This window comes from Lingula anatina, chromosome 2 (genome assembly GCF_051362555.1).
Source record: "Lingula anatina isolate TDL-2025a chromosome 2, LinAna3.0, whole genome shotgun sequence".
NCBI lineage: Eukaryota > Metazoa > Brachiopoda > Lingulata > Lingulida > Lingulidae > Lingula > Lingula anatina.
Window position 1 is genome coordinate 9,098,462 of NC_141768.1, and position 24,237 is coordinate 9,122,698.

General features: G+C 34.3%; 1 protein-coding gene across 1 annotated transcript in view; it reads left to right on the forward strand.

The window, feature by feature from the left end:
* The window catches only part of LOC106171800 (polyribonucleotide nucleotidyltransferase 1, mitochondrial-like), a 32,039-nt gene extending 10,058 nt beyond the window's left edge, over positions 1–21,981 (forward strand). The window contains exons 4-26 of the mRNA XM_087004971.1: positions 894–999; positions 1,360–1,409; positions 1,758–1,821; positions 2,112–2,159; positions 2,451–2,561; positions 4,130–4,322; positions 4,664–4,715; positions 5,150–5,207; positions 5,642–5,738; positions 6,577–6,679; positions 7,242–7,312; positions 7,785–7,821; positions 8,050–8,116; positions 8,294–8,383; positions 14,054–14,107; positions 14,437–14,582; positions 14,866–14,937; positions 15,519–15,666; positions 15,839–15,922; positions 17,913–18,019; positions 18,422–18,477; positions 20,710–20,788; positions 21,347–21,981. Coding sequence (XP_086861097.1) covers positions 894–999; positions 1,360–1,409; positions 1,758–1,821; positions 2,112–2,159; positions 2,451–2,561; positions 4,130–4,322; positions 4,664–4,715; positions 5,150–5,207; positions 5,642–5,738; positions 6,577–6,679; positions 7,242–7,312; positions 7,785–7,821; positions 8,050–8,116; positions 8,294–8,383; positions 14,054–14,107; positions 14,437–14,582; positions 14,866–14,937; positions 15,519–15,666; positions 15,839–15,922; positions 17,913–18,019; positions 18,422–18,477; positions 20,710–20,788; positions 21,347–21,598 — 2,145 coding nt within the window. The 3' untranslated portion in view covers positions 21,599–21,981. The remainder of the gene's footprint in view (positions 1–893; positions 1,000–1,359; positions 1,410–1,757; positions 1,822–2,111; positions 2,160–2,450; positions 2,562–4,129; positions 4,323–4,663; positions 4,716–5,149; positions 5,208–5,641; positions 5,739–6,576; positions 6,680–7,241; positions 7,313–7,784; positions 7,822–8,049; positions 8,117–8,293; positions 8,384–14,053; positions 14,108–14,436; positions 14,583–14,865; positions 14,938–15,518; positions 15,667–15,838; positions 15,923–17,912; positions 18,020–18,421; positions 18,478–20,709; positions 20,789–21,346) is intronic.
* Positions 21,982–24,237: the final 2,256 nt, after the last annotated feature.

Below are 24,237 nucleotides of genomic sequence, written 5' to 3' on the forward strand. Positions count from 1 at the left end.
AGTTTGTTTTTTTTTTTTTTTTTTTTTTTTTTTGGCAGTTAAACAGTTTTTTGTGAAAATTTAATTTTTCACATATTGGCATTTTCAAGGTGTGACTTTTAAGTTCCATGATCTTGAAGACTTTTGCTTGTCACATTTTCTGAATGTCCATGTTACTAATATTTTATTAATAACATTTGATTGTCATTATGCTGTTAAACATTATTTAATGTTGTATCAAAATTTGAAGAAACCCCTATTTTGGGCACTGCTCCTATGATGACCATTTAAGGGAAATCATGTCACTTACTGTTCTCAAACTTATAGGAAAGAAACATGGGACTAAAATACAGCTTCAATAGGCAACGCAGTCTGTTTGGTAAATTTTTCTGGCAATTTAACAGTTTTTTGTGAAAATTAATTTTTCACTTATTTGCATCTTTATTTTCTGTTCTTTGTCTGTACATTTGACAGCTTTGCTGCCTTGTTTACATAGTTCCCCCTCTGTAGATTCTTTAAAAGTCATCATATAAAATCTCCTATAAAAGAAAAAAGAAAATAGGAAATGGCAGCTACATTCTCTAAGCAAAATATCTAGCAAATTTGCAAAAGGAATTTGATGTTCTGACCAATTTGTCGCAAATTAGCAGCAATACAAATTTTTCATGCAAACTCCTTGCCACAAACTTTTAGTTTACAGCTTTGCTGCAAACTTTTCCTTTTTGCAAAGCGGTTGTTGGCTTTTCTGAACTAAATTGTTTTGGGTTTATAAATGCTATAGAGGGGAAAATTGTTAGGAATGAGGTTAACAAGTACTGTAAAATACAACAAGCAGTAAATACAACACTATTTCTATGTTTCAAATGGTCACTGTGTTTTATGAACCCTGTGCCTGTATGTCATCTTAATACCAGGTTGACTACAGACAAAAAGCTGCTGCTGCTGGAAGAATACCCACAAACTACTTACGCAGGGAGCTAGGGCCAACAGAAAAAGAAACCTTAGCAAGCAGAATGATAGGTATATAAGATGCAAATGTGTGTTTTAATGCAAGTTGCTTGCCATTTTACAATAATGGTCTTTTTTTTGGAACGACACTGTGTCTGGACATTTAGCCATCACCTGCATCTGCTGTCATCATTGCTGTTACTGTTGTCTTTTGTGTTGCCATTCACACTTTTCTGCATTAGTTGCCTGTATAAACAATAAGTGGAAAACCAACTTACTTATTGTTATATGATTATAGGACTATATACACATCAAGTTAAAATACCGACCTGATTGGATTATTTTCTTAAAATTATGGATCAGTTGTGAATCAATTATTTTCAACAAATTAGGATTTTTGAAGCCTGAATTTCAGTTCCTTTTTTATTTCAGATAGGTCCTTGAGACCCCTTTTCCCCAGTTCTTTTAAAACTGAAACTCAGGTACTTAAAGAGAAGTGATTGTCTTATTTATAATGTTAAACATATTACATGACAATAACTAATAATTAATGAGTGGGATTATGCTTTATCATTTATTTATGTCGTAGGTTTCACTAGAGTTTGGTTTTACAAGGTTTGCAATATGGCCCCATTCAGAATAGGGGACTAACTAGTCCGAGGGTCAAATATGGTGACCCACTACAAAGCTTGCTGTCTAATCCACTAACAGGCACTGAATAGATATCCCGTGTGGAAGTATTCAAGTGTGTCGGCCATATTTGACCCTCGGACTAGTTAGTTCCCTGATCTGAATGAGGCTTATGACTAAATGTGACTTTCTTATTTTAGATTATGTGCAATTTAATGTCTGTGGATGGTCAACATGACCCAGAGATTGCTAGTCTAAATGCTGGTAAGTTCTCATCATTCCGTCATCTATGTTGTTTGAAAAGTATCAAATGTACATATTTTCATTGATTGATCAAGATATTAAGAATTTGTGCAGGAATACTGTTTTTTTTTACAAAAAAAAAAAAAAAAACTGCAGTTCCTGTTTCAAGTTTGAACGTTGATCTCTGGTTTCCTTGGCAACAGGTGAAGAATGAAAAGTTCAGTTTTTGTGTCTAGTGTGGAGTTTATTCATCAGAATAATCAAACAGCTGAATGACAGTAAGACTTTACCAATGCTTATTCTCTTTTCAGCGTCTGCAGCATTGTTGTTGTCTGACATTCCGTGGAATGGTCCTATGGGTAATGTTTTTTTTAATCACTTGCAACTCACAACACGTCGACATCTTAAACATTTGTTTTAGCCAGTTCAAAATATTTGAGTCAGATTTATGTAATGAAGAGAATAAAATGAAATAAAATGTTTTTTATCCATATCCTGTATCTGAAATTATTTTATGCATATGTTTGTTCATCTGGATGGCACGAAGGTAGGATATTTTCATGTAAATGTAAGTAAATGAACAATGTTTGATCAAATATTATGCTTACTGAAGCATGTCAAATTGAGTTATCAGTTTTGATTTACCCTAGGTGCTGTACGTATTGGATATACAAACAAAGGCTTTGTTGTAAACCCAACTAGAAAACAACTGATGAGCAGCAGATTGAATCTGATTGTAGCAGCTGTTGAAAATAAAGTTGGTAAGTGACAATATTGTACCCCCAGCGTGAGTGCTTGTGATGCACATTGTGTCCGGAACCGCGCAAATTTAGATATAAACGTAATTTAGAATTGAGCTCGAAATGCGGACACCGTTGGATACTTTAGTTAGGATAACGCTTTAGTGTAACCTTCCAGATTCGCGGTCGAAATCGTTACGTCTAAACGCTACAGAGGAAATCCACACTGACAAGAATGACCAGTTTCAATCGTTTAATGTGAACTCATTGCCTGCTCAGGTACATTCTGATTCCCTATTCAATATTACACACTTTTAGTACGTACTCCAGCCAATGGCTTCATGCACTTCTTATCACTGGCTTCTTAATGCGACAGGTACACAAGCCTTACTCAGCCTCTTCAAAATTGACACAATGTATTATGGAAAATAATAAAAATTATGACTTGAAATTATTGACATCGTCCATGAATTATTAAATGTCTCCGACATATTCTCATACACCTGTGAATGCTGAGTCTATATTTTATAATCATTGTGCAGGAAAATCTGCTTGAAATGATAAATTTCTTATTGATTTTCTTATAATTCAATGATACGTCAGTCAACATTTAATCATATTGTCGCAAGTGGATGGCAGAAACAAAGACATATGGTGCGTTACCTGCGCATATTCATTTTATTCAAATATCGAATAATTGTTGTTGAATAATATTTTAATATAGAAATATTGTTCGTGTCAGCCGTAATGGACTTTCAGTCAATTTTGAAAGGTAAATAGTGCATATACGAAGATTTTGCCATAAGAAATCATTTGCTTTGGTTGCTTAAGTCATAGTTTTAGATGGATGACTTAACTTCTTTCTTTTTTTTCTAAGATTTCACAGAATACAAGACGTTTAAAAACACCTGTTATATGCACTGTTTAGTTTCTATAAGCTTATCAATCACCGACCACAATTTAGACTGCATACTGATATTGACATCGTCCATGAATTATTAAATGTCTCCAACATATTGATTCAAGTCCTGACCCGTCTCGACCGCTAGTGTTAATGCTGGCTCCCCCACACAGTCACCGTTTCTGCTTCTCCTCCAAGACTACAGGGACCTGTGTCACCATATCTAAGCGTAAGGCCACATAATCTCAACCTGAACCTGCTAGATTTTGGTCTCTGTCACTGCATTGCACCATTGCCAAAATTTTTAAAAATTAAATACTCCTAAACCAGAGGAATTATAGGAAAAGTTACTAAAGAAATCTGGAGATTTCAGAATATGACTAGTGAATCATAACATCTTTCAAAGAGGGGCTTTCTTGATTGTTGTAACCCTGGTTGGTGTGTGAGGAGTGGAGTCCAGTTATGGTGACCTCACTTTATAAAGTGTCACTTTACAGTTACTGGGACCTTTCTAGGAGTAATGACCAGATTATGTCTGATGCACATGTACACCAAGTATCATATTTTATACCCTCACCATACTAGTAAAGAATTGCTCATCTTGTTTGTGGGACTTTTTTTTATGAATTGTAGTTTGTAGTTTTGTTATCATGTTGCCATCAAACACATGTATGATTTTCATTTTCAGTGATGCTAGATGGCTCAGCAGATGTTCTTCCATATGGACTTTTCAAAAATGCTGTACACCTAGGAGTGGAAAAGGTCAGACCAATCCTAGCGGAGCTTAGGACATTGCAGAAAAATTTTGGAAAAAAGAAAAAGCCAATTGTTATTCCACCTGAAGATATCATCCCTCAGGAGATGCGTGATACCCTAAAAGTGTAAGATTTGGGGATTACCATGTGTTACTATTTTGATAAATTTTAAGTATGGTTGATCTGTATGAATAAAGATGTTTTAAGTATAATGGTTGATCTATGTGAACCAGCAGTTAGCATCTGTTCAATTGGTTGTCTACCATTTCAAATTAGTACCATTACTTAGTACAACTCAGTATACATATGTTACGTTAAATAGAAGTACAAAATACTTTTTCTTATATTTGGTGTACAATGCATGGCATCTTAATGATGTTTTGTAAGAATAAGTTTGTGAGTAAGCTTTTTGATGGAAAGAACCTCAATATTTAAATGAAAAAAAAAACTTTCACATTTTATTTTAGTATAGCAGAACAAAAATTACATGGAATTTTTACTGACAGCAGCCACAATAAGGTAGGGAAAAAATAAGATTTTTCTTTATTTATTTCTCATTTTTTTCAGGCACCTCACTTAATTCAGTTATACATGATTTCTATATTCTTATTTTCACTCACTCACCAAAAGGCAATTTGTAACTCAACTTAGCCTTGTGAGCATGTGAGTGACTTCGATAATGAAGATACATTGATCTGCAACTTTTTTTTACTCAGTATGCATGTCAGATGGCAGCAGTCTTATTGTAATCATTCAGAACTGAACTTAAAGTTGTAGGTTTCATAGCTTGCCATCCAAGCAGTGAGTTCCAGTTGATTACCAGAAGTTATCTTGCTATGGACACTTGTTGTGCTTTTATAATGTGGTTGTTGACCAATTCAGTTGTGATTTAAAATAGTCCTCTAAGAAAAGGGTAGTGCCTGTCTTGATACATGGTCTGGTTTGATTTTCAGTTTTCAAGAGATAAGGCGGTCAATGATGTCAGATATCAAACTGTCAGAGCTATGCAAGGTATCAATATATCCTCCATCTCAAGTAAATTTTATGAATTTACTCTATACCTTATTGATTATGTATTGTAATCAGAAAGGTTATCTGAATCATTGATACAAGTAGTAACTGAAGCATAACCATATTGTTGTGGTAATCAGTCACTTATAAAGGGTTTTAGTGGGGTCTTCTGTTTATGTTATTTCTTAATTCCAACACATATTTGCAGTGTGAATTTAATGGATATAATCTGATTTATTATCAAGTTACCAAATTTTAATTTACTAAGTAATATGTACATGGTACCAATTTCTTAGTGATATTTCATCATTTTTTGTTTCAGTTAAAGCAATTTAGTTCTTTTTTTTTTTTGCAAATATTAATTGAACTAGCAGATGTTTAATATTAAGAGTAACATACATTCACATCAGTTTTTCAAACTTTTCTTTTTTTAGATATTTATAAAGAAGCTTCACCAGTAACTCTTCATGAAACTTTTAACCAAGTTTGTAAGGACATATTCAGAAATATAGTTCTTGAACAGAACATAAGGTCAGTTCAGAGGATTTATCATCAATTTATGTGACACATTTGAAATTGAAAAGAAAATTGAATTCTTGTTTCTAAGATATTACTTTAGTGACTAAACATTGTAGCTGGGTAGCCATTGTTTATCCTTGCACTTTGACTTGTGTCAAGAGTAGATATTTATATTTGGATATTTATGTCACTGCTTGGGTAATGATTATTCATAATGAAAACCTTAAGAAATCTGTTTACCTGGCTATTTTAAAGTATTGGTGGAGTAATTTTTTATGTGAAAGAATAGAATCATCCACCCACTCAATACAGCCCCATACCCAGTTTGATTTCAATACCCAAAAGCCCATGTGCAGATAATAGGTCTATCAAACCCTAATGTTTCAAGTATTTCAGTCCAGTGGTTTAAGAGAAGTTACTGAAATTACAAATGCATGGATGGATGGATGGACTATGTGGGAGATAACATTATCTCCGACTTTTGTCACAAAAGTGCATGGATAATATAGTCTCAGTTCATGTTGAAGAGATAAAATCCATTCACACTTTCTCATCTGTAATATTCTGTTTTTATAATCTTTTTAACCATTTGTCAGTCTGTGGTTTGAAATATATCCTATGATACAGAGGTTTTTTAGTAGGGAAGGATGTGTGTGAAAAGTTAATTGAAATTTTCAGTTTTTACAGCAAAACAATGGAATTCTATTTTTCTTCATTTCTGATGACAAGCTTTAAAGTATTGTGTTTGATATGCCTTCTGTCCCTTAAGTTTCAGTAGCTGTGTCTTATTTTTGAGTAGATGAACTGCACTTTTGTGTTAGATATAATTTCTCATTTAACTTTCAAAAAGGTGTGATGGCCGCCAGTTGAGTGACATGCGTCCTGTTAGCTGTCAGGTGGACCTGTTCAAACCTTTGCATGGTTCAGCATTATTTCAGAGAGGACAGACACAAGTAAGAAATGCATAAATCTCTTCAATCGGATTTATGCTTTTAATTACTTAAAATATAAATAACTAAAACAAGACTGTAGAATCTTAATTTTCAACCATTTCAATGTTGAAAATGGCAAAAAATTAAAAACCAAGTGTCTTCTTTTAATTGTTTATTTAATCATTTATTTATTGATTATTGCTATTGCTATAGTCACAACAGGGATTTGGAAGCATTTACTTCTTATAACTATAGGCTGAATTATAATTTTGATACCTTGAATTGGTCTAAATATGAAATATATTTTTCTCACATAATAGTTGTAATATAATCCCTAGCAGTTGTTACAGTCTTTAATAGATTTATCTTATGTAGCATGTTAAGATGAATAATAAATAGTAAAAAACAACCTAGTGAACTGAAGTTATGCAGAACATTCTAGATATTGTTCCTGACAATATAGATGTAGCGAAATTAAAGATTTAATTGAACTGGTTCTTTGATAATAATAATAATAATAACATTAATGAGCTTATATTGAGTAACTTAATGATGTGGAACCATTCTTACAACACATTTCCAGGTGCTATGTACAGTGACATTTGATTCCCTGGAATCGGCAGCCAAAGTGGATCCAATTTCTGTGTTAACAGGGTGAGTTTGAGAACTCCTTAGTAGAGTTAGTATTTTGCTTGTCTTGTGATTAATTAATGGATAAGGAAAATGTGTGCCACAGAATAACAAAAGCTCTCAGTAAAACTCTGTGCACACTTTGAAATCCCTCATCATTAAATGCATGCCTGATGGAAGGGGCTTGGATCGTGACAGGATAGTTATAGCACTTCACATTTTACTGCATTTAATGCTGCAATTTACTGGTATATATCATATATGGGTGTAAATAGCTTTCTGTAAATTTGGTGGTCAGGTCCGTGTACCAGAACAATGACTCATATCACATAGTAATACTATGGCATTCATTTTGACATTGAAAAGCCCATTTAAGAGCGAAATATTAACATAAATTGCTTATAAATGGGTATTTCAATGTTAAAATTGCAATATTTAGACCCTTGTCAAATCCGTGTATTTATTCTGTCAATTACCTGTTGTAATTGTCTTACAGGGGGCTGGCTGAGAAGAATTTCATGCTGCATTATGAGGTATGGTAAAACAATGGGTAATTTTTAAATTCTGGAACACCAATTTCATTTTTGATGCTGTAAGTAACTAGATCGTGAATTTGTTTTACCTGAATCAGTATTTAAACTACTTTGAGAACATTTATGTTGATCATTCCTGTCAGTTATATATTTATGGACTTAATTGGGTCTTATGCTGGCAACATTTTTTCCAACAACAGTTGGGCAGTTTGATAATGGTATTTTCAGTTTCCTCCATATGCAACCAATGAAACTGGCAAACAAGGTGTAGCTAACAGAAGAGAGCTTGGTCATGGTAGGGAAATTTTGAACTCAATATTTTTATTCTAATTTGCATTTTAATTAAAAGATCATTTAATAATTTAACAGTTTGTACTCGTATAAAGAATATTAGCATGTTTAATGGGAATTGTTATATTTGAAAAAGATGGACATTGTTTAGGGATAGCTTAAATGTATATAATGTCCACAGGTGCCCTGGCAGAAAAAGCATTGAGAACTGTACTACCAGAAGACTATCCCTTCACAATAAGACTTACTTCAGAAGTCCTTGAATCAAATGGTAAGAACATCATTATCATCTAGCTGATTTCTAGAGGAAATAAGGCAGTAAAGCTGTCAAATGTACAGATAAAAAGCAGAAAATAACGATGTACAAAATAGGTTATTTTGCCAGTTTTGGATGCAAAACACATTATGCTCAATAGCAAAGTCAACACCAAATTTTAATTATGCATAACAGGTAAAACTCATGTTATGAATATGAAACTAGCATAAGGCTTCAGGGCCAATAGAGTTCAGAGTCACACCTTGAAAATGAACATTTTGCAAAAAAAAACAAAAAAAAAACGGATTCTGTCAGGCTGTTTTTATGTACAGACACAGATGTGTCTGTACATATTGCCATCACCTGCGTCTGTCGTCGCCGTCGCCGTCGCCGATCATGTCGCCGTCGCCGTGCACTTTCAGCGTTAACACCATAAGTGGAAGACAGTTTTACTTTTTGGCTTTATATTTACAGAGCTGACTAATATTCATAAAATGCAGGTCAAGTTCGAAAATCAGCATGATCGGGCCATTATTGTAGCATTTATCCTGTTTTTTCACTTTTTAGCATATATGCAACACTGTTAACACATTTCAAGGAAAACCGATAGGCCTGTTGTCATGAAACTCACAGGAGTTATCAATCTTACTAAAATGCAGATCAAGTTCGAAAATCGGCATGATCGGGCCACTATTTTAGTAGTTATGCTGTTTTTATGTACAGACACAGATGTGTCTGTACATATTGCCATCACCTGCGTCTGTCGTCGCCGATGGCGATGGCGATGGCGATGCCGATGCCGATGCCGATGCCGGCGCCGTGCACTTTCCTTGTAAACACGATAAGTGGAGGGCAGTTTTACTTTTTGGCTTTATATTTACAGAGCTGATGAATATTCATAAAACGCAGGTCAAGTTCGAAAATCAGCATGATCGGGCCATTATTGTAGAAGTTATGCTGTTTTTTCACTTTTCAGCATATTTTTCACATTTCCTCAGATTCAATTCTTAGGCATGTTAACAGTCTCATTATTAAACTAATAAGATACGTAAAAGTGTTTGTTTGACATTTCCTGCATCTTTACAACATTGTTAGTTGATTTTGTAAAAATGATGGTAAACTTGTTATCGTGTATTGTGTAATAAAGTTTCAAAAATGGAAATAAACTCATATCATTGCAGTTTGTCAGATTGAATTATTCACTATGTTCAGAATCTCAGAATGGAAGAAATTGGACATTTAACACTGCTCTGTTGATATTTTTCCCATCTCATCAATTTTCTTAGTTGATAATATAAAAATGGCAGTAAACTGTTAATTTTGTTTTATGTTAAAAATTGTTAAAAATGGAAAAAAAAACATTTCAGAACAGTGCTGTCTTGTTTACATTTTGGCATTTTCAAGTTGTGACTTTGAAGTTCCATGGGCCTGAAGACCTTTGCTAGTCACATTTTCTGAATATCCATGATACTAATATTTTATTATTAAAAATTGATGGTCATCATGCTGTTAAACATTATGTAATATTGCATCAAAATTTGAAAAAAAACTATTTTGGGCACTGCTCCCATGATGACCATTTAAGAAAAACCATGTCACTTACTGTTCTCAAACAGTACAGTAAATATATATAGATGTGTCTGTACATATTGCCATCACCTGCGTCTGTCGTCGCCGTCGCCGTCAGCGCCGTGCACTTTCCTTGTAAACACGATAAGTGGAAGGCAGTTTTACTTTTTGGCTTTATATTTACAGAGCTGATGAATATTCATAAAATGCAGGTCAAGTTCGAAAATCAGCATGATCGGGCCATTATTGTAGAAGTTATGCTGTTTTTTCACTTTTCAGCATATATGCAACACTGTAAACACATTTCAACGAAAACCGATAGGCCTGTTGTCATGAAACTCACAGGAAAAATTGATCTTACTAAAACGCAGGTCAAGTTAGAAAATTGGCATGATTGGGCCACTATTTTAGTAGTTATGCTTTTTTTTCTTTTTTCAGCATATATGCAACACTGTAAACACAATATAAGAAAAACAGATAGGCCAATTGTCATTAAACTCACAGGAGTGGTCAATCCTGCTAAAACGCAGGTCAAGTTAAAAAATCAGCATAATCAGGCCATTATTTTAGAAGTTATGCTGTTTTTTACATTTCCTTAGATTCAATTCTTAGGCATGTTAACAGTTTCATTATTTAATTAATAAGATATGTAAAAGTGTTTTTTTGACATTTCCTGCATCTTTACTACATTGTTAGTTGATTTTGTAAAAATGATGTTAAACTTGTTATTGTGTATTGTGTAATAAAGTTTCAAAAATGGAAATAAACTCATATCATTGCAGTTTGTCAGATTGAATCATTCACTATGTTCAGAATCTCAGAATGGAGGAAATTGGACATTTGACACTATTCTATTGATATTTTTCCCATCTCATCAATTTTCTTAGTTGATCATATAAAAATGGCAGTTAACTGTTAATTTTGTTTTATGTTAAAAATTGTTAAAAATGGAAATAAACCCATTTCAGAACAGTGCTGTCTTGTTTACATTTTGGCATTTTCAAGTTGTGGCTTTGAAGTTCCATGGGCCTAAAGACCTTTGCTAGTCACATTTTCTGAATATCCATGATACTAATATTTTATTATTAAAAATTGATGGTCATTATGCTGTTAAACATTATGTAATATTGCATCAAAATTTGAAAAAAAACTATTTTGGGCACTGCTCCCATGATGACCATTTAAGAAAAACCATGTCACTTACTGTTCTCAAACAGTACAGTAAATATGTACAGATGTGTCTGTACATATTGCCATCACCTGCGTCTGTCGTCGCCATCATCGCTGTTGCCGGCACCTTGCACTTTCATTGTAAACACGATAAGTGGAAGGCAGTTTTACTTTTGGGCTTTATATTTAAAGAGCTGATGAATATTCATAAAACGCAGGTCAAGTTCGAAAATCAGGATGATCGGGCCATTATTGTAGAAGTTATGCTTTTTTCTTTCACTTTTCAACATATATGCAACACTGTAAACACATTTCAAGGAAAACCGATAGGCCTGTTGTCGTGAAACTCTCAGGAGTAATCGATCTTACTAAAACGGAGGTCAAGTTCGAAAATTGGCATGCAGCCTGAGTTGGAAAAGCAGTCTAATTGGCTTCTTTTTCTGGAAGTTATACATTTTCAAAGTGTGAACTTGAACTCTCATGGGCCTGAAGCCTTATGCTTGTTACACATTTTACTTTCATTGGTATTACCTGTTGAGCATAATTAAAATTTGATGTTGAATTTACAGTTTAACATAATGTACTTTTGCATCAGAATAAACAGTAGCCTATTTTGTACATAGTTATTTCCTGCTTTTTGTCTGTACATTTGACAGCTTTGCTGCCTTGTTTCACTTTTCAGCATATGTGCAACACTGTTAACACATTTCAAGGAAAACCGATAGACCTGTTGTCATGAAACTCACAGGAGTAATCAATCTTACTAAAACGCAGGTCAAGTTCGAAAATCAGCATAATCGGGCCATTATTTTATAAGTTATGCTGTTTTTTCACATTTCCTCAGATTCAATTCTTAGGTATGTTAACAGTCTCATTATTTAACTAATAAGATTAGTAAAAGTGTTTGTTTGACATTTCCTGCATCTTTACAACATTGTTAGTTGATTATGTAAAAATGATGGTAAACTTGTTATCATGTATTGTATAATAGAGTTTCAAAAATGGAAATAAACTCATATCATTGCAGTTTGTCAGATTCATTCATTCACTATGTTCAGAAACTCAGAATGGAGGAAATTGGACATTAAACACTGTTCTATTGATATTTTTCCCATCTCATCAATTTTCTTAGTTGATCATATATAAATGGCAGTAAATTGTTAATTTTGTTATATGTTAAAAAATTGTTAAAAATGGAAAAAAAAAACATTTCAGGACAGTGCTGTCTTGTCTACATTTTAGCATTTTCAAGGTGTGACTTTGAAGTTCCTTGGACCTGAAGACCTTTGCTAGGAACATCTTCTGAATATCCATGATACTAATATTTTATTATTAAAAATTGATGGTAATTATCCTGTTAAAAAATTATGTAATATTGCATCAAAATTTGAAGACACCCCTATTTTGGACACTGCTCCCATGATGACCATTTAAGGAAAACCATGTCACTTACTGTTCTCAAACTTACAGGAAGAAACATGGGACTTAAATAAAGCTTCAGTGGGCAATGCAGTCTATTTGGTAAATTTTTTTGGCAGTTAATCAGTTTTTTGTGAAAATTTAATTTTTCACATATTGGCATTTTCAAGGTGTGACTTAAGAATCTCCACCGGCTTGAAGACCCATGCTAGTCACATTTCTGAAAATCCATGATTCGGATCTTTTATTATTAAAAACTGATGGTCATTATGCTGTTAAGCATTATGTAATATTGCATTAAAATAGAAGAAAACACAATTTTGGGTGCTGCTCCCATGGACATGAAGCCAAATGGTAATCAAATTTTCTACATGTCCATGCTATTTATAGTCAATTATCAAAAATTGGTGATAAGTATTCTGTAATTTATTATGTAATGTTACATCAAAATTGACAAAAATCTTTTTGCACTGCTACTACAAACATTATGAAAAGAAAACTGTGTTACTTATTATTATTTTCAACTTACAAGTATGATTTGTAGGATTGGCATGCAGTTCAAATAAGGAAGCCAGCTCAAATGGGTTATCATTTATTATTGAATTTAAGCAGTTTTATGTGAAATTTTCATTTTTCTCATTCTGGCATTTTCAAAGTGTGAACTTAAACTCCCATGGGCCTGAAGCCTTACGCTTGTTACACATTTCACTTACATTGGTATTACCTGTTGAGCATAATTAAAATTTGATGTTGAATTTGCAGTTAAGCATAATGTACTTTTGCATCAGAATTGACAGTAGCCTGTTTTGTTATTTCTTGCTTTTTGTCTGTACATTTGACAGCTTTGCTGCCTTGTTCAAATTTGACCTCTATCTGTGTCATGTTCATCAGTCCTTAAAGTTTGAAGACAATCATTCAAATGGTTTTCCATGAAATGTGGTTTATGTCTTGCACATAGTAACAAAATTGCCGGAAAATAACCTGCATAAAAATAATCCAATCAAGCTGATTTTTTAAATTGACCTGTATTTTAATAACATTGATCATTCCTATAAGTTTGAAGACAATAGGCTTGTCTTTCTTTCTTCAGATGTGTTATCTGTGTTGCATGTAGTATAATATATTCAGAAAAAAGCAGCATAATTTTTCAAAAAATGGTCTAGGCAAGCTGATTTTTTAACCCTACCTGTAATTATCAAATATTCATTAGCTCTGTAAGTTTAAAGACAATGGTGTTATTCCTGAAATTGCATGGCAAAAGTGATGATGGATGCAGGTAATGGCTATATATACAGATACAGATGTGTCTATATATAAAAAGCAAGGACATAAAAGTTTTGCATGTCTAGCTTGTAACTTAAAGAAAACAAAAATGCAGAATTAGAATGTATAACGTGCATAGCATGTGGGAAATTTGAACACTTTTTGAGAAAATTAATGTTTATTGCTAATATAATACAAATGTGTTTAAATTGAAAATCCTAATTTTTGTTACATAATGCTAATTTGATGTTCATTCCTCTTTAGGATCTTCATCTATGGCCACTGTCTGTGGGGGTAGTCTGGCTTTAATGGATGCAGGTACACCTACAACTGTTTATTCTCTGATACACCAAGCTCATGTCTTTGTAAGAAAAAGGTGTACTGATGTGAAAAAATAATCTTGTTGTTTTGAGATTTCTTGCATAATCTGATGTTCTTGGTGTCATGGTCAATTTATGTTGTGTTTGTACACTAGCAGTTTCTTTCCATCACACTGTATTTGAATCATTTTGGTTATTTGTGCCATGGTAGATTCTAGGAACAAAAGCCAATGCATACAACTGATTAAATTCCTTCATATTGCATATACAACATTTTCCTACACCAATAAATCATGTTACAATAGTTGGTTTTTATTCACCTTTAAGGAGTACCTATATCTGAACCTGCTGCAGGGGTAGCTATTGGTGTATTCACAAACTATAAAGGTGATGATGCATCCAGTGATCTTAATGAAGACAGCAAGGAACAAACAGGACAAGATGAGAAGCACTGTTTACTTACAGACTTAGTAGTAGGTTCACAAGTAAAGATTTTAGATTGTTAGAGGTTGAGCTTATGAATTAAAATGTTTTATAGGATGAAGGATGAAGTCTCCATTTTCTAACCATGAATTCTGAATTTGTTCCATTATCTGATGGATTATGTGCTGGGAATAGATTTTTTCCATTGATGAAATTTGCAATTTAAACTAAATTGCACATAATTAAATCATGATTTGATGACTAATTTTAAAAGGGGTAACATAATAAGATGTCTGATTTCTTTTTTAATTAACTTTTGTCTTTTTTGCACAGGGCATAGAAGATTATATGGGTGATATGGACTTTAAGATGGCAGGCACAAAATTTGGTGTCACAGCTATACAGGTAAAGTATAAATCAATTGACTGATGAAAAAAGGGGCATAAATAAAACAAAGAATAGTACATTTTTAGATAAATATTTTAGGGCCTTAAAAAGGGATATTGATGCCACAAAAAATAATTATAATTTATCAATTTATCTTCATTAATGTCTCAGTTGTGTTGACAGCACCGCTTTAAGTGTGAAGTTTAGCATTAGAATGTGTTTTCAAGACCCCATATGTGAGTGGTGAAATAAAGTTAGAATTCCAAAAACCATTTAAAGGGATAACAACTCTTTGTTTGAGATCCATATTTCACAATAATTACATTGTAAACAACACATAGAGATATAATAAATTGTATTTTACCACCAAAACGGTGGTTATCACAATTACTCTAGGATTGGTGCATGCCATCGGACCATGTAACCTTCATAGATGGCTAGCTACCCTCTGTAATAATGTTTTAAGAGATTATAACAAAAGACAAAACTTGTTAAAATAAAAAGGGACTAACTTTGAGGATGGAACAAATTCATTAACCATCGTTAAATTGACAAATAAAATGTTGATGTGAATATATACATGTTTTTTTTTAATTTAGGCAGATGTCAAAACACCTGGTCTTCCTACAGATGTGATGATAGAAGCAACAGATGAAGCACAGGTTGCCATTAAAAAACTTTTGGACATCATGGCTGAGACCCTCCCAACATACAGATCACAGAAGAAGGAAAATGCTCCTGTTACTGGTCAGCTTAGTTCTTGTGTTTGAATTTTATTTGGCATTTTGGGGATATTTTTTAAAATTCAGTTTATTTTACTATTGTATTTTTTGATTAAATGCATACATTTTTTGGCAGTTCATGTAATTCTGAAGACTCCATCCAGTATCTGTTATTTTACCCTTGCCTTTTTTTTCAGAAAAATTGGAGTTACCCTTGTCCAAAAGAGCAAAATTTGTAGGTCCTGGGGGATACAATATTAAAAAATTAAGGTCTGAAACAGGTGAGCATTTTTTGAAAGAAGATTATATGCAGACACTGTAAATGTCTTTTTGTTCTGCTCAATAATAATAATAATAATAATAATAATAATAATGATATATTTACAACCAAAATATGGATGATGCATTTATAACACTACAAGTGGTAATTCTAAGAAAGACATATTGGACATTATTACATATATTAAAACAAGACATATTTAAACTTTTTCTGAAACATTTTCAAGTAATGCATTGGTATTGAAATTTTTGGATTCATTTGGTAAAATCACAAAATTACTTAAAAGTTGACAAGACTTGGGGGGAATAATAGTACCTGAGGCTCTTGCTGTTCTCAGTTTTAGCACTCTAAATATTTGGGCACTTCATAGCTTATAAAAGTGTCCACTCCATAATGGTAAAATGTGGACTTGGTGGTCACTTGTGTACATTTTTTGGTATCACATTGTTGTGATACAGTTGTGTCATCCATATTTAAGTTGTGTGAAGGTCATTTATTTTTTTCACAACAGAATAAGTCTGAATTTTATTCCTTTGATACACTTGTTTAGATAATATGCAAATCGGAAGTTGAATTTTCAATTTTCACACTTAGTGCCATATTTTTGTGTAACCTATGTGGCTTTTTTTGCAATGTAAATATTGCATACTAAATATTTCAAAGTTGGATAATGTTTTTGTTAGTTCACTGGAATTTGTCTGTTCATATGACAGTGGAGTAATGGGAATGACTTTTCTTTGAAGTGTCTGTTTGTTTGCCACCCTGAGGTTCAGAGATAACTTGAAATAAACCTCTACTGTATAGCATACCCTTGCTGTTTCAAGTTACCTCTGACCAGATTCCTTAGGCCTGGTTGCCCACCACTCAAGTTTAAAGGCTGCCCCAAATGACCCATTGAAGGATCTAGCCAATAAACAAAAATGAGTCAAAGCATGGTTCGTTCAAATTCAGAAAAGGTAACAAAGATATATTTTGCTGCGCCAGAAAACAAACACATGCGTTGCCCTTGTCTCATTGGATATATTTCTAGACTTCTATCCAATCAGTGTTTTCACCAAACTTTGGAGAAAGATCTTGAAAACATGAAATTGATTGATTTAATAAACTAGGTCAAAACGAATCTGGTCAGAGGTAACTTGAAACAGCAAAGGTTGCTATAGTGTAGAAGTTTGTTTCAAGTTATCTCTGAAGCTCAGAGTATGTGTTTGCTAGCTTCACTGTATAGTTATCAAGTTAAAACTTAATTGCTCTGAATTAAATGCAAGAAAGGATTAAGTATAATGTGCAACTTGAGTCCCTGAAATGCCCCTATTTTTCAGATAGATTATTCTAAATTGAGCAATGGAAATGTCATTGTTTTTAAGAATTATTTAACCCCATAGCGCCATAAAACCACACATATGTGGTTCATTTTTAAAAATCCCCAGTGCTGGCAACCACCAAAACGTAGTTTCTGTGTTTACATGCTCTTACTTTCCCCTGTCGTTTGTAACAATTCATGCTTCCATCACAAGAGTAACCTGATGTTCTTTGTTTACTACCGGCTTTTGAAAGGCGTTTGACGAGTTTTAGATAACGGAAAAGCAATTTACTTCAACCCTTGTCGAGGCGCTAAGAAGTCAAAATGGTGATGAGAGGTCAACAGAAGTTATGGGATGAGAAAATAGCTCTAGAATTGTTAGAAAATTCAGACTTCGGGGAAGAATCCGTGATAGATTATGATACTCTGACAATGGCAAAGGTGGCTGACATACTTGGCTTTCTTAAAATGTACAGTTCTTAGGTGTTTTCCAGACAAATGAATATATTCTCATTGATTAAACCATGGGCACTTTGTAGGTCAGATGCTGTCAGGCTCTATGGGGTTATTGCATAATTTCTTTTTTACTGATTCTCATGATAGTTTGATTTGAAATTGAAACATTTTACTTATATGCTGACCTCAGTACAAGCAGTGTTTTTGGTAGTGTAGGTATACATATTTTTTCCAGGTATAACAGTTTCAAGTGTTGATGAGACAACTTTTCAATTATTTGCCCCTAATAAAGATGCCATGGAAGAGGCCAAAGAAATGATAGACAAACAGCTGAAAAGTTCTGTAAGTTTTGCTGTGATAGTCATGATAAATGAAAATCTATAATCTCACTTTCATTCTGTAGAGCCTTTTGCAAGGGTTAAAAAGTGATTTTAAAATGCAGAAAAAAGGTAGGAAAGGGAAAGATTGGTTTTCTTTGAGTGAAAATACTGTACTACAATATTAGTAACTGTGCTTATTTTAAATTAATTAAGTTGAGATCTAAATCGTTGACTTGTGATTTGAAAGCAAATGCCCTGCAATTAACTGAAATGAAAAGCACAGAAAATAAAGCAAATGATATGTTCGGGTAGTTTTTGCTGGATAGAAAGTAATTGTTACAGTCGATACCTTTTCTGAAGGGTTTGAGGAAAGAAATACCACTGATTTAGGAAAATTTCTGAAATACTTATTTATTTTTTCTAGAAAGAACCAGATCTAGAGTTTTCTGCTGTTTATACTGCCAAAATCGTGGAAGTAAGGTAAGACTAAATAGTACTAAACACCTTGTAAAATTGCATGTTTATGAGCACTTTGAGGTCAGTCTTAAAAAAATTGGGAGCAAGTGACTTTTTTATAAGACTGGTTAATTGATTTCCCCCCCTCTCTCTTTTAAAGTTAAGCCATGGTTTTCATTACTGTTTGTGAATAGGTTTTGTCTGTTGGTACCATTCTCCTACACAAAAACCGACACTTCATATTACATTAAGAATAAAACAACACAAACAACATATAAAGTGCATATGGATGCAGTTAGTGCACAAGTTTTCAAACATCTTCAATAATTAGATAAATAAATTATAAACACGAGGAGACCCTCTCCTCACCAAACCTCTGTATCATCTCTTCCTTTTATATATAAAAAGGAATCACTGGGATATCACATCCCAACAGCTCTTCTGAGCTCATTATTTCCCTTACCTAGGGAATCAGCGGGATATCACATCCCAACAGCTCTACTGAGCTAATCTTTCCCTTACCTTGGGAATCACCGGGATATCACATCCCAACAGCTATTCTGAGCTCATCTTTCCCTTACCTAGGGAATCACCAGGATATCACATCCCAAACAGCTCTTCAGAGCCCATCTTTCCCTTACCTAGGGAATCACCAGGATATCACATCCCAAACAGCTCTTCAGAGCCCATCTTTCCCTTACCTAGGGAATCACCAGGATATCACATCCCAAACAGCTCTTCAGAGCCCATCTTTCCCTTACCTAGGAAATCACCAGGATATCACATCCCAAACAGCTCTTCCAAGCTCATCTTTCCCTTACCTTGGGAATCACTGGGATATCACATCCCAACAGCTCTTCCAAGCTCATCTTCTCCCTTACCTAGGGAAGTCGTCCCAAAATATCAAAACTCGGACATTTTGTCATAATATAAACCATATTGCCAGTAACAAAAGACGTAGAAATGATCTGACCTACTTAACTAGCAACATAACGCACATGAACACTGCCTTTTCTTCTAAACAAAGAATGGATATCCGTTATAGTCTGAAAAATTTTAAGAAGTCTGTAATCAGGAATAGAAGTAGTGCCTTTCTCTAAATTCAAATTATACCCTAAAATAAATTCTCAGATATGTCTCTTGATAAATAGACGGTCATTTTGGTCTGTTGACAACAGAGATATTTCCAAATTTCCAAGAAAAAAACAAGTGTGAGACTCGAAAATATCGATATGATGATATGCAGAATGTAAATCAGATTTGAAACAAAAATCTCCCTGTTTTAAATACAACATAGCACTACGAAAATCTTCAAATGGCCTAAGGATTAGCTTCATAAAAGCGGACAGTGCCCAACCCTCCTTCACTGGAATCAGCTAGTCTAATAAGCTTATTCCTCTTCTTTAGCTTATCAGAAATAGTAAAGGCAACTTCTTTAGCGTAATCAGGCTTGTTATTGTCTACTGCCCAAATTACCTGCGTCAATTGCTTTTCTTGACACCACTTGGTAGAAATTTCAGTCTTAATCTTCTTAACTTTGTCAGATGAACGGTGTACTTCACTCTTTAAGTTTTCCAACTCAGAAGTTATTTGAACCTTTAAGTCTTATAGATTCTGCCTGCGACTGCACAGAATCTAGTATTTGTTTTAAGGAAACGCCCTCTGACTCCATTGAAAAAGATGCGCTCGAAAGTTTACTTGTCAACTGGTCTGCGCTAACTGGTCGAATGAACAACTATGGTAACTTACCCACAATTCTTACCAATAACACAACTAACACAATATATACAGTGTCAAACCCTAGGAGAAAATTTTTATTTTTATTCACTTCACTCAACCAAATAGAATTATATTTATTATTACCTCCAACAAGGAGTTTATGTTTTGCAGATTCTTAATTTGTCTGTTAACAGCATTATTAAAAAAAAAACAAAGGCAGATTCTGATAAAATTTCAGAATTGGTCACAAATGGACTAAGGAAGGAATGGTTAGATTTGGGAAGGGGGGGGGGGGGTGAAACAGCTTTCCAAGCAGTGATAATTATTTCTGTGACCTATTTCAATGGCAGTACACCTCACATACATTATTTGCGAACTGGGATATAACCTCTTGCATTTGCACTTCTTGGACAAAGTGTAAGGCATGGATTGATGACCTTGCTTAGACAGAAAACTGATACTCTTACACCTGTCGGAGGTCTGCAATCTCTGAGTGCTTTTCTAGATATTATAATTATAATTATTATTATCATTTAGGAATAATGGTGTGTTGGTGCAAATACACCCAATGCTGGAACCAGCCTTACTACACAACTCTCAGCTTACAAAACGGAAGGTGAGTAAATAACCATGCACCAAAAGATAAAGTGTGTATACAGTTGGATCACAAAATAACAGGAAAGCCATTTATTGCAAAACTTATTATAATATTTCTTAAAAGAAAAACAGTTACAAGAAAGTAATTGACATCATTTCCTTGAAGTAAAATGCCATGTGAAGAAAATATAATAATTATACCCAAGTGGTCTTTGAAAAAAATGTGGAACTATGATTCAAAGTAAAATAAGAATGTTCACCCTTATTTCTCCATGTGGAAAGAGAGAGTTATGGCTGTAAAATTTTTCTGGCCTATTCTTGTTATCTTGTGGCAACCTTTTTTTATGTCTTATATGGTCATTATAGTTGATAAAATTTATATTTATCTTTTGTATTGACATATGCCTAACACTCATTTTCAAGTTTTTTATCAGTAGACTATTAATCCTTTAATAGAATTTACTTGTCACTTTTTTTTGTAAATCTTAGCTGATCTGCAACACTGAAACAATTTTTAGTAAGTTTTTACTGTTCATTTAAGTTTAAATATTGACATTTGATTCTTTTTATGTTGCAGATACAACATCCAAGTGTCTTAGGTTTAGAAGTAGGACAAGAAATAAGTGTGAAGTACTTTGGAAGAGATCCAGTGTCAGGAAAAATGAGATTGTCAAGGAAAGTTATATACTCCACACCCAGTAGTGTGGCCAGAGACATAAGTGGAAGTTCTAAAGAACAAGCAAGTTCTGAAGAACAACCAAACTTTGCAAATGGATTAGATACAGATAATGTTGAAGATCAAATAAGTGATGAAAAAATGGACAGCTGATAAGATGTCCATCTCATGCATATTTAGGAGTGATTCCCCCATGCTCAAAAAAGAAAAGATACAGTGTATGTGCTTGTAAATAACGAAGAGAGTATAAGTACTTGTGGGTGTTTTTGATCACCATATTTGAAACTGATTGCATGTTTTAGAACTAACGTGTGCATACCTTTGACCCCTTTGTTCTGTGCACTGTCTGTGACCACTTCTAAAAATTGCACTGATGTAGTTTAATTGCTTCCAGCCTAAAGATTTCTATTTCTATCTGCAAATGGCTCCATAAAGACGACCTCCAATTTGAAATGTGCTTTCAACTATTTGATTTTAGTATAATTTGATGTTTAAGGTTAAACTATAGTGCGCATAAAGAGACTAATTGAAACAAACTTAGAAATTGAAATTTTGAAATACCACTCTTTCCTGCCCCCCCCCCCCCCACAAAAAAATCAATCAATAAATAAATATATAAATAGACAAAAATAAAAAATACAAAGAAATATAAATAGTAAATGGACACACCACAGCTCTTTAGAGACAGAGGGACTTTTCAGAATGAGTTACGTTGACCTAGGTAATCCATGGGGACTTTTGCTGAATGCAATCAGATTATTAGTCTAGCATGTCTCCTTGAGCAGCAAGGGGGTAACTGAATTTTGTGCGCGCTCAGCTTCTGGAAGCTACCTGGACACACTGCAGTGTTTTTTTCATTATTGCTTCCAATGTATGGCTTATGGTCACTATTCACCATGGTACGCCGTCCACAAGTGTACTGGTGAAATTTCCCAAGAGAATAAACTATGGCAAGCATCTCTTTCTCGATTTGAGCGTAATGAGTATCTGTGTCAGTCAGTGCACGACTGGCGTTTGTGATTGGGCATCCGTTCTGGAGTAACACTGCTCCTAAGCCTTTCTCACTTGCATCGCACTGAATGATAAGCTCATCTTTAGGATTGTAGTATGCTGACTAAGGCGCTTCTGTGACAAGTCTCTTTACTTCTGTAAATGCTTTATCATGTATTGGTGACCATGCCCACTCGGCGTCTTGTTTTGTTAGTTCCTGTAGAGACATAGTTGATCTAGCCACAGAATCTTTGCACTTCAATATGGCTTCTACCTTTTCTGGGTCTACCTTTAGTCCATTGTTTGTGACCTTGTGGCCCAGAAAGGAGATCTCTTTTGCTCTTATCTCAGATTTTTCTGCATTTAACTGGATCCCAATCTCCAGGCATCTTGCTAACAGGGCTCTAAGTTTTTTTATCGTGATCTTTCAAGGCCTTGTCCTCGGTGTCACATACACCATAAATGATAATACACACACTATACACACACCACCTTCGAGTCTGTCTAGAGCATTGTTGAGTTTTTTCTGAAATATCTCTGAGCTTACATTTAGACCAAAGGGTCTGCGCCACCTATATCTGCCAAATGGTGTTTGGAATGTGGTTAATTTGCTTGACTCTTCATCCAAAGATACCTGCCAATAACCTTGGGACAGGTCAGTCTTGTGAATATTTTGGCATTCGCCAAGTCTGGCAGGATCTCCTCTATTACCAGTAATTGGTATCTTTCCCTTTTTAACACCTTGTTTAAAGGTCTTGGTTCTAGACACGTTTGTGAGGGCAATCTCTTGCGAAGTGTCCAACATTATGACACTCGTAGCACTCCACACCCGGCTTTATATTTCAAAAATTAAACAAAACTTACCTGTAAGTTGAAGTTTGATGAGAATTCTACTTATCAGCTGACGAAATGGAGATTACATGAGATGCGCACGCATATCTACCCAGAATGCAAAATTTAAAGCTTGTTTATTGGTACAAGGGAAAAAGAAATGGAGAGATTTGGGAGGGCTAGAGGTGGGCATGTCTCTGAAAGTTCTGCTGTGCATGGCATCTGCCAGAAAAAAAAGTGCTGCTGCAAGCCTGATCTTGGGAAGATGATCTTGGGCATTCAAGAGAGGGTGATGGATGACCGATACTGACCTGTCCCTGTGAAAGAGAGAAACAGGAAAATCAATAAGCATTGAACCCAGCAAGGAATACTAGTGCTGAGTAGGCCATAAGGGAAAAATTATGATACCTGTCACACCTTCCACTTTCATTTTTTGTAAAACTTTGCCCATCATGCAAAAAGGTGGGAAGGCATAGACAAATTTATGGGCCCAAGAAACTGTTAATGCATCCACCTCCATACAATCTGGATCTGGTTTCCATGAGTAGTAGAGACTCACTTTATTGTTTATTCTAGATGCACACAAATCAATCTCAGGCTTGCCCCAAAGTCTGCAGATTTTTAGAAAAATATTTCTATCTAGCTCCCACTCACCATTGTCATGGTATGTTCTGCTCTCTGCAAAGCTGGAACGATATTGAGTTTTCTTAGGTCCCCCAAGACCGCTCTGCGTAATAATTTACAACACTCAGGGTACCCCTGACCAACCGTGGGTCAACTCATTAATACTTAATTGCAACGCACCCACCATTTGCACCAGCATCAGATCATTCCAAGCAACCAGACCACAGAGTCACAGATAGAATGCAAGATTATCGCCTCATCATCAATACGCTACAACATCAGATCGGCAGAAGGTAAGTTGCATGTCTATATCATAATTTTCACCTGCCTCCGCATGATGTCGAAAT